At 42.3% G+C, this 11737-nt stretch overlaps 1 protein-coding gene across 1 annotated transcript in view; it reads right to left on the bottom strand.

The window, feature by feature from the left end:
- Window positions 1-11737, bottom strand: part of DMXL2 (Dmx like 2) — a 283261-nt gene that overhangs the window by 115487 nt on the left and 156037 nt on the right. The window contains exons 18-20 of the mRNA XM_077471038.1: window positions 7435-9108; window positions 5564-5674; window positions 4563-4732 (exon numbers count right to left, since the gene is read on the bottom strand). Of these exons, the coding sequence (XP_077327164.1) occupies window positions 4563-4732; window positions 5564-5674; window positions 7435-9108 (1955 nt within the window). The remainder of the gene's footprint in view (window positions 1-4562; window positions 4733-5563; window positions 5675-7434; window positions 9109-11737) is intronic.

The raw sequence follows: 11737 nt of genomic DNA, 5'->3' as shown, positions 1-11737 counted from the left end.
TTCACCATGAAATGGGAAACTGGCCAAGAGCTTTTTGGATGGCGCTTCGGCTGACCAATTTTTCAACCATAAGATTCTATGCACATGTAACAGCCCTAGCATAAGCCGTGAGGCCTGGAGAACAGAATATTTCATAGCTCCTACTGTATAACACAACGCCTCTGATATCCCGGCCAAATCATGGGCCTGCTGATCAGGAATAACCTTGAGTACCTCTATAAACTGGTCCTTTAAGGACTGAGATACCCCCATCATGCCATCAATGCTCAGCCTGATGCAGTAGTAAATGTGTCAAAAGGAATGCCTGTGTCACCAAACCTCTGTCATGCCACCTTTGCTATTGTGTCCCTCCGCAGCTTGCAGCAGTAACAATGGTGCCTTTTAAACACTCTTTCCCGCCCTGGGAGTTGGAGGACGACAACGCTGTGCTAAGCCCCGCCCCTGTCACCCATGGCCCCTCTCCTTTTGAAAAAGAGGTTTATTAAATCAAAAGCCTAAAGAACCTGAATAAATCTTTGAATGTTTGCAGGCAGTTTTGGGGGATATGAATCATTCAGAAAAAGATGTCTGGCTGTCCAGTATTCTGGATGCCCTGAATTGATAAAAAGGACAAGCACCACCTTTGTGAATACTCAGGGTACAGAGGATAGGCCAAACAGCAGTGTGCCAAATTGAAATGGGTTGCCTCCTATTGCAAAGCACAGAAACCATTGATGAGGTGGCCATCTATTATTATCAGCTCAGCATTCCCCTTGCCTCAGAGAGATAACTGACCTTGTGATTTTATGCAAAACTTGTGAATGCAAAAGGTACTTGTTTGGGGATTTTAGGTCCAGGTTTTAAGGTTCTGGAACAGGTTTGAATAGAAGCCTTTGAACATGTCCTCTAGAGCAGTGATCTCCAAACTGCAGCCCAGGGGCCAGATGTGGCTCTTTGCTTGCCTCTATTTGGCCCTTGAGACACTATTCCATCCAACTGACACCAATGATGGGGCACCATTCCTCTCCCTCACGCCAGTGGTAAGGCACAATTCCTCCAACAGACACCAATGATGGAGCGCTATTCCTCACACTAAGGCCGCGTACACACGCGGGGACTGTTCGCCCAACTTTGTCCGTCAAACAGTTTCGGCAAACAGTCCGCTCAAAATTAGCATGGACGGACATGGCCACACACGACGGACGAACAGTTTGCTGAAACCGTGCGCGATGACGTGAACGGCACGTACGACGGGACGAAAAATACGACGTCCTATACACTGCATTATAACTTTCGGCGTGTAAATCCTTTCTGAGCATGCGCGGAACTTAGTTTGACGAACAAGCCTACACACGAGCGGACTGTTCGCTGAAACAAGGATCAACAATGGTGTACTATTATTCTCACTGATACCAATAATGCACTATAACTTCCACTAAAACCAAAGAAGGGACATTATTTACTCTCACCGATGCTTGGGCATTTTCTACTCTCACTGGCCACAGTCTGGCCCCCCTGAAGTCTAAAGGACAGGCAACTGGCCTTTGCTTAGAAAGTCTGGAGACCCCTGCTCTAGAGGGACTGGAAAAAAACACTCTCAGTTACAAGATATGGTTCAGGGCAGTTTGTAAATCTGACTTGTCCATGGGCAGATCTTGGTTGGTTTAAAAGAAGAACAGGATGAGGAGGTAGAGGTTTGAATGGTATTTGTTACCCCTTTCAAACCATTATTGAACCCATATGCCTGTGGCCCAAAGGAATGTAAACTAAGACTGGAAACCCCCTGAGACGCAGTCCCCGCCCTTTGAGGCAGAATTAATAGGCTTTAGGTTCTCGGTTGAATTTTGGCTGTGAAGATGAAGACTCAGGAGAACAGTGTGGTGTTCTGTGTTTTGAGGTGGCAGAGGGGGCTTTCCTTTTAGGGAGAAGCACCTGATTCCAGTGACATATTTTATGAATATGTCAACTCCCCAAGGTGGTGTTTTCCTTTATATGACATACAAGTGAGGTGTCTTTTATGGGCCTCTTCAGCTGATTAGATTTTCAGCTATAAGATTCTGTGCATATGGACAGAAAAGAGCCATTAGGAAAAAAATGTTATGGCATCAACACAAAAAAGCAAGGCAGAAGGCAGTGTTTGTAAATTTTTCTTGAAAGATAGGATCCTGCTGATTGTTCATTACCCTAGTCCTATTAGCTTCAGTAAGCTTCCTCTTCTGATGTACCTGAGGAGCTGTCATAAGCACTCAACTATGCTTGCCTTTTCTGTGCAGCACCTCCATGCAGCTTCTATAAATAAAATACGATCTATGAAGGAAGGCTGACGGATCTTTTAATCACCTGCTTGCCCTCCATTAATACATAATTTTTCATTCACAGAAGCTGTAGTTAAGGCTGCTATGAATGGTGCACCTGCGTGGAAAGGGAGGGCATAGTTGGGCACACTTTTGCATGTGACAGCAATTCAGTTCTATTAATCCCTGCCAATCTGGAGGAGTACGAGGGTGGGGGTGGGGGGAGGGGGGGCATTGGGGAAGAATGATTACTACTGAACTAGTAAACAGAAGCACAAGGGGCACATCCTGTTAAAGGTAAGCAACGTGACCGATTGTGTATTTTTTTTTTAAGGTAGGCTTAGCATTTAGGATCGAGAGAGCAATCTACTAGTGGAACATTCTATTTTATTTTACTGAAAATACCTCAGCAATGACTGTCAGAGTAAAAACTTTTTCAGAAGAAACCAAATCATCAAACTGCCCACTCTATTTGTTCATGAATAGGGAATGTATTTTTAGACTTTGCAGGTCTCTTAGTGCCCAGAGGGGCCTGACAAGACTGGGGAAAATCAAGTGTGACTATACCAAGGCTTTTGCACACAGCAGAAGTGAGCATATTCACATTGGCAAGCATACTGCATAAAGCCATAGCTTCTGGTGTATGAGTGGCTGAGGTGAGAAATCTTTTGCAGCCTCCTCCAACATCAGCTCAGGGTCTTCTTCAACATTTTCCATGTCTATTACTTCTAAGGGCTTCTTTGGCCTCTAGACAGTGATGGCTAAATTATGGCCATTCGGTGCCTGATAAATTATGACATAGTTGCAGAGAAATCTCTTGTTAGATTTTACTGTGGTTGTGCTGATTCAGATGCACTGTTTCTAGTGTATATTAGACGTTGCAAGAAGTGCAAAAATTTGAAGAATTCAAAGTAAGGCTGGGTTCACACTGCTGCGGGGGGAGATCCGGATGTGATTCGCACAGCAAATCACATCCGATCTCCGTAGCACTGCGAGTTCAGCCATACAGATAGTATGGCTGAACTCGCAGCTGTCCCGCAGCAAACTCGCACAGGACCCTTTTTTGGGTCCGCAACGGAATCGGATCGCATGGGGGTTCACACCATGCGATCCGATTCCTGTGCGAGTCGGCAGATCGCACTGCGATATGCCAACGGATCTGGGGGTGTCATTAACATAACATTGACACCCCCAGCCGTCCGCATAGGGCAGTGTGAACTGCCGGCGGGAGGTATGCGATGCGGGAAAACGCCGCGGATTCGCGGCGTTCCCGCATCGCAGCAATGTGAACCTAGCCTAAAAAAGAACTAGTTAAGCATGACAATTCTCCATAAGGGAGAAGCAGCCTATCACCTATTGGACACCAGCAAAAAACAGAAGTCTCACAGAGTGGGGTAGGGTTAGAGGGGTACGCCCACAGAAGGCATCTCAAAAAGCTTTGCCAGTTTCCAATCACCTGAAGGTAACAGCCTATAGCGCTGTGGCTATAAACACCCAGCCTGTGTCCTGTACTGTACAATTAAGATAAACAACTTACCACAGCTACTTAAAATTCAGCTCAGTCTCCCAATTGGTTACTCAAATAGGAATTCACACTCTTTATGCAGCCCAGCTAATTTAACAAAGATTCTGACAGAATTCTGCTAAAATGTAACCTGCGGACTTCTCAAAACACAAGCTGCATTTACTATAATAATGTAGGGAATTGCTTCTTTTTTCAGGACAATGTATTTATTACTAAGCTATTTTTTGTCATCTCAGCTGCTTTTTTCTTAGATTTTTTTCCTAAAATTTCTCATTCCCATTTTTGACCCCTATTCATTCTCTGCACTTTCATTAATAGTTCCCAAAACACCCACTATTACCAAAGCCCTCCCTACCCAATCCAGATGAAGGCACCGAAAATGGCACCTGGAAAACAATTTGCTGTGTGTGCTTTGTCTATTAGAGCCATCCAGGGGCTCAGTTTCAAATAATGAAAGAAGTGATGAAAGAAGTGATGCAGCAAGAAGTCTTATCCTGACCCTTCACCATTGACCAATAAGACAACTGGAGAAAGTTGCAGCAACAATGCTACATCTGACCTTTGTTAACTAAAACCAGTGATAGTATTTTACAGCTGATGGCTGCAAACCCTCCAATACATACCTGTGGCCACATGCATGGTCTTTGGACTACAGTTTGAAAACCACAGCTCTAAACAGTGGCACATTTAAGGTTTCAGACGCCATTTTACAAAATAACATACAGCAAAACAAGGTATAATGTAAGTAATAAGAAAATGCCAACCTTTTCTATGCATCTGCGAAGAGTGTTTATATTCCTCACCCACCAACCAATTCCCATTGCTCTGAGCTCAGACCACTGTGGATCACCTTTTTGAATAGCTGGAATCATGTTGATTAATTCTTCTTCGGCCTCCGAGTGAAAAGCCCATGCAAAGTGACATGTTGATAACCCTAAAACATTAATACAATTGTTGCAGAAATATTGAATAACTACTGGAGTCTTAGCTCTTACATTGGCAATACACAATATTTCCAAAGAAGTTTACCTTTATGATAGTCATATGCGTTTCAATTTTGTTATCCAATCAATGTGCGATTTGATCAAATCAGAAATCGATTGAACAGCTATAAATTCCCTTCTGATCGATTAGATTGTGTCTAGATCAGATTCAATCAACCTGAGTAATTGAGTCATTTTGACCAGGGTGGAAAATTAATAACAATTTTGCATCAAACAGCAGCACCAAAATGATTCGATCATAAACTTGATTGTATTTAGATCGATCAGAATTTGAGGTTGCACAGTGGAAACAGAAACACAATGGATAAGCTTGCGATCATAACTATCGCTCAAATTATACTTCTCTGTGTGTGGCATATCGATGGATTGTGTTGTCAGCTATCGATTATTTCTATTGGAATATATTATTAATTTATCGAAGCATGCATGATCACCAATACAACAGTAACAGTGAGCAGCAAATGTAAATGATTTACTGATTTTTTAATATACATGGCTGATATATAACCATTACCATTTTTATTTTAAAAAAATGGAACAATCTTACTATTACAATGCCCTTGTACTTAGTGTCATCAGACTCTATATAAAAGTCAAAAAAAGTTCTGGTGTTGTGATGATCAAGACAATGACCAATAGATTTACTTACTGACTGTTGTTTTGGGGTGCATGCCTGTTTAGGAGCTTTCTCGGTTAATCAACCTTATTCTAATAAAATATGCTTTGTATAGAAAATTTAAATGTAGAGTGAAAATAAGCACCTTGATGTAGCAGCTGAATACGATACAGTGGAGGCAGGGATGTTAGAAGACATGTGTGAAGTCGCATGGCCAACAAGTATCTTAAGCCACACTCATCAAGATTATCACCCCCTGCAAGCAAAGATTTAGACCAAGTTATATAACAAAATAACTGCAATTTGAAAACAATGGCAAAGGGAGGTGGACATGTAGTGCTAAAACCTATCATTCAGTTTTTCCATTTAGACATTTCATACTGCTATACTAATAATAGCAGACCTGCTTCTAGTTGATACAGTTTACAGTCCACCAATGGTCTTTGTGTCAGTGTAAGAAAAAAGAATGCTGGCTATCATAAAACAGGTAGTTAATATATATCCAAGTCAAACCTTTTTTTCCTAGTTTTGATAAACTATTGAAGAATAAAAACCTGTGTCAGTTTTTAATGTTGTCTATGTCCTGGCTGGGATACCTTTCCACATTTTTCATGGTGGCGCGTGACAGATGGCAAACCCAAAATATAACTGAGGTCACCAGAACAAGATAAGGGAAACCTAATGGGGTACTTAGTCCAATGATAACCAAGAGAGGATTTCTCCTCATACCATGTTGTGTCTGTGGGACAGGAAATAAAAACTCTCCTCAAAAGATCTAGGCTGTATCTTCCGCCCAAGACAACATTCAGCCATGCCCCTCCTGTTGAATGATTGGAGAGAGACTTAGCACCAGGGAGGGCAAGGTCTAATCTCCTCCTTGACTGCCCAAATCAAGATAGAGCCCACAACAGTTATGCTCAGGTTCATTATGAAATGCAGTTGAAGTGGATCCTTGTCACCATGAGGTAAAATGATGATGGTTATCAGAGTATTAAGTAGGGTGCCATTTCTGTTTCTGAAAATTTTACTTGCATGCTTATCTTGCTTATATGAGTTACTGTTTTCTAAACCACTGACAGAACAATCATAAAGACAAGGAATTCTGACACCAGTTGCTGCACGCTTGTCCCGGGTCTAAGTTAAAAGTACTTGAGCCAGAGATGGCTGGAAAATTGGCATGGTTTAGTATGAAGCCCGCATAATTCTCTGACAGGTCTACTTTCATCCACCAGTACACAGGTGTACGCTAGTCGCCAACTGTCGTGAGCCATGCTAGCACTTACAAGAACAGCATATAAATATGCACATTCACGTATACTTGCTTTGGTCAGCTCTTTACTCACAGCGATGGGTATATTAAAGAGGGTGGTAACCGAAAAATCCACTCCCTGCCAGTTATACATTGATCCTCTGACAAAACTGTGCTGATCAAAGAAAGGTTGCAATAAGAGTCACGTGAAGGTTTTCACTGCTGATCACTTGTTCTGGAAATGATGATTACTTGGCTACCTGCTGACTCTTTGGCATCAATATTTGCCCTCTCACTTCTCTCTTTCCTGATCTGCTTACTTGTTCAGTGATTCACAGTAATTAAGCAAATTGGTCACAGCATAATAGTTAAGGACCAAGTATTTTTAGAAGCTGGTCAGTAATGGTAGCCCCCATATTGCTCTTACGACAAATTTATTTAACATCATAAATACCTGCCTCCCTCTGCTCATAACAATAAAGACGAAGTGAAAGAGAAAGAAGGACTGTAAATTGTACCCAAGATCTTTGATGCGTGTAGGTAAAAAAAAAATGAATAAAAGGCTAATCAGATCTAACGAGAAATCTTCTAGTCACAAAGAATCTAAGGTGTCAGTCATTTACTTTTCTTTGTTTTGCTAGCTTGAATTAGCAACTAGCTTTACAATTTGTTTTTTAAATGTTAATTTGTAAACATACTGTATATCTTAGAAATTGCATAGTCTTCTACAAGACCATTCATGAATCCCTACTTATGGTGGTTATTACCTGAATAGTTGTTATCTCTGCTTTCACCAAGCTCTGTGGTGGTTATGGCCACTGTATCAGCAAGAGCCACCAGGAACATCTGCTCCAACCGTGTCAGGCCAGGTAAACTAGAGTGCATGAGATGGCTTGAGAGTACGCTGGCATGTTCGCGGCCAAAGTAAGCAGGGCCATACTGAGAAAGGTTTATCACTTTGGATTTACCTTCTCTTTTCTCAGTTTCAAACCCAATGAAGTCATCCGTTGTTACCTTCTGCACCTGGAACAAGTCAGAATACTGGTCACCGACTTTACTATCAAAACTAAGCTTTGAGGTCTGGGACATTTTTGTGGTTTCTTCAGGAGCAGAATATCCTGTATCCTTATCTGCAGCAAGCAAAGCATAGAGAGGTAATGGTGGTATGGAGTCGATCTCTGTGTAATCTCGTGTTCCATCTTTTCCAGTGATAATCATGTCCTTTGCTGTGCTGCCACTAACGCTAATTGTCCGTGACAGGTGGCGTTTTGGAGCTCCCTCATCTCCAGCATCTAAATCTTTAACAATTGCCACCTCCCCAGCAATGCATTTGACTAAATGTGAAAGGATGGCTTTTGCTCTTCTAACTTTTCCCAAGTCCATGAGCTCTAGCAGTTGTGTTGGATGATACTGTGGAAGGGTTGGAGAAAGCACATGAGCAGCCTCAAAAAGCCCCCCATCTTGAATCACAGTAGGACTACCAAAGACATCATCTACAATAGCTGCCCCGTCAATTACGCTGGTCTTCTTAGAGATTTGGGCTGATTCAGACTGTGTTGCATTGTCTTCAGAGACCACAATTTCACTGTTGCTAGACTTCAGGTTGTGTTTCCACTGGGCATATACATGCATTTCACAATCCATTCCAACAACTAAAATTCCATCTCTAACCCAGGACAAAGATACAGGCAATGAAGGTGTCCCATCTACGGATGACACCAAGTCAATTGATCTGAGGAGCACCCATTTGGATTTTATGCCTTGTTTTATACTACCACCTAGTGGTAAAGTGATGACAGCAATGCCATCCTTGCTGTTGGTCTGATCAGTAACAATACCCGAAAGTCGTCCATACATAAAAATATTAGAACCAACTCCGACTGTTAGTATATGAGAGCCATCCTCCTTTGAAACCCAATCCAAATGCACTAAATGCTTGATGTTGGGAACCAGATGTTTGTCTGTGTTTAAAAATACATCCGATTTAAAATAGACAAACAAATTGCTATCAACGCTCACATGAGGGTCAAGCATGCTGCCAACTCTTAACAAATCATCAAGATGAATGGTTTGTTCCAAGACCCATTCTGATCCTCCTGTGGATTCACATTCAAAGAGACACACATGCATAGAAAACTCTTTGGAGACATAGCCATTATGTTGAATGGGCTGCTTGTAAGCCACAGCAAGTCTTCCTGTATAAGAACAGCTCACTGCAACCGGCTTTCCTGCCACAGGTATGGTACTGCTGCTTTCCTCTCGCCCTTCATTCATCAATGACCATTCCTTCCAGTAAAAGTTTTGCTGTTCCTCGTTACTTACGCAATCTTGAAATGTTTGAACATTGCATTTCCAGAATCGCACTTTGTTATCTGAGCATGTAGTAACTACTAAGTATGGTGCAAGGCACACTGGGTAAATTGAAGAAGAGCTGAGATGACCTATGAGGAGAAAAGAAAAAGAGCTTGGAGTGAGTTCTTATTTTATATTGTGAGAAACCATCGTATTATATGAGACCATTTAAACGATAACCAGAAGAACAAAGATAAGGGTATTTTGGACATCGCTTTTAGGGGGCAGAGAACCCAGCACCAAGTTGTTTTTAAAGTCCTTGCACATCCTGACCCTTTACCTCACCCACCCCTTCGCTTTTACTCAAACTTAAAGGACAACTAAAAGCAAAAAAAATTCTATTTTGTATTGTTGAAGGCTATTGATACAAAAGTAATAACAGTTGTCAGGTTTCTTGGCCATCTATTTTCCATTAGGTAGGGTTCCTTTCACTTCCTGTACCCTGGAAAACACAGGATGTGAGAGGAGATCCCTCCAAATTTGAGGAAATCACTGGTTGTCACCAGAACTTTAGTGTTCCCATTAGAAGATTTTCCCTCTATTACTGTTCTGGAGACAACCCCAAATTTTGGATTTTCCTTTAATGTCACTCCCAATGATAATGGTAAACATGACAAATAAAGAGGGTGAATCTTTCTGATGAGAGCAGAGACTTCCTTATTCAGGGAGTGTACCTCACATGGTAACACCATCGACAACCATTCGATAAAGACGCCAACACTCAGCCAATACATTTCACAATTTAAATTAGGTCATATTGCAGAAGCCAATGTAGCCACTACATCTGCCACTAGTAAGCTGCAATATAATAGGATTTTTGTCTTGGTTCTAAAATCACTTCCCTAGATTTACAGAACACAGGAAGGTATTTGGGAAAGTAGGATTATGCTGCATTGGAGAAGGAAGAGGGGTGGGACGGTAAACTTACTTTGTAAGGATTCCCACACATCTACTTCCTGGAATTTTGTGACACATTCACTATGAGCTCTGGGTAGGCACTATCGTGTCACACATTTCACAGAGCCTGCCCTAACTGAACTATAGAGGTGTTGAGAGGAGGCGCTTCAGGAGGCAGAGTCAATAAATAAATCACTAATTAAGTACAATGGGATATGTAGTCCTTAGAAATCAAAAGTAAACAGCAGAGAAACAGCAAAGTATTCAAGGAATCCAGGAAGATGTGGAAAGATGGCCAGCAGAATGGCAGCACTTCAAAGCTCTTGTTAACCCCCCCCCCCCCCCAAAAAAAAAAAAAAAAAAAAAAAAAAAAAGATTCTGTCCTTTAAAGCATGCGATACAGCACAGAGCTTGTGCAGTGTCATTTGGCCCCTGTAACACCTGGCTGATCCTGTCTAGTTCTGCCCTCCCCTTTGTAAACTGACCACGGTATAACATGGCTGCTGAGCCCTGACACTGTGGTTAGTTTACGTGCCTCCATCATCCGCAGCTCCTCTGTGCTCCTGTGTCCTTCTTCCCTCCGCTCCTGCTGCTTTCATAACTGTTAAAACTTTATATGAGCCCCTTTGTGTCCTAATAACAAGTGCTCTTGTCTGTGTGCTTTATTAAAAAAAATGCCTACTTTACCAGATTTCCCAGCGGTTCCCCATGATCACATGACCATTCGGCTCGCTCTTTCTCTCTCTCCTCCTGGCTGATGTCAGCAGGGGAATCGCAGCCCCACCCACTACATCTGTCAGCGGGGCAGAAGAGAGAGCTGGCCGGTAACATGATTGCAAGGAACTGCTATGAAATATGGTAAGGGAGGCATTTTTTAAATAAAACGCACAGACATGAGCACTTGTTATTAGGACACCGAGGGGCTTATATAAAGTTATATAAGTGGGTTAACGACCACTTTAACATTTGCAAGTAAGAGATTTTTCAAGTAAGATTACATTGGAATGTCCTTATCTTGGAGTACATGACATGATATAGAACAGTAGTCATAGCCCATGGGTTAAAATGCAGGCTACCTTCAAGTGATTGGACACAAAATATTGTTTGGGCAATACCTAGTAGTGTACACTCCTGTAACCCCACCCACTCTTTGAGACTCACTTTTTGGCAAGCAATTAGGAGTGTTTACAGGAATATAGGGGATGGCAAGTGTCTTGTACAATTTCCATACGAGGTTAAAGCAAGACTCAGATGATTGCTGCAACTCCGGTAAGTGACAGTGATCTGAGCTTATGGAATCAGGGTCCTTTAAGGAAACACTGCAAGCCCTATGGATGCTATGGGTGGATTTTAAGCCAGCCAGGCCCACAGTACTGATAACCTCAGATTGTATGATCCACCATTACAAGCAGAAAGTATTGCCTCTAGAGGTACTCAACATCTGTGGAGCAGGCAGCTTGTGAGAAGTGCAAGCTGTTCTGTGTGCCCTGAAAGTTGGTCCCCACATGTGCAGAATGAACTGGGAAAAGGAAGCTGCACAGGTCCAGTAGGGTGCGTAACCTATACAGCGAAAAACAGGGCAAAATTTAAACCAGGGGATGTGTGCCACCCACTGCTGCTGGGAATATATGTTGCAGCCACCTTTAACCCCAGGGCCCTCCAATAAAAGCCAGAGAGTGCCACTCAATGTGGCTTTTGAAACCACACTCCATAGAGCAGAAATAAGAAGAGATAGCCCAGCCATCATACACCTCACCCGGACAGAGTGGTTAGAAGGTAAAAGCAGTCCACACCATAGAGTTTGATTTTTTCCCCAGGCTT

The sequence above is a fragment of the Lithobates pipiens genome, unplaced genomic scaffold, assembly GCF_037356315.1.
Source record: "Lithobates pipiens isolate NorthernLeopardFrog02 unplaced genomic scaffold, aLitPip1_a1.2 Scaffold_8, whole genome shotgun sequence".
NCBI classification, from domain to species: domain Eukaryota; kingdom Metazoa; phylum Chordata; class Amphibia; order Anura; family Ranidae; genus Lithobates; species Lithobates pipiens.
The sequence above is the reverse complement of the archived record's forward strand: the minus strand, read 5'-3'. Positions and strand labels throughout refer to the sequence as shown.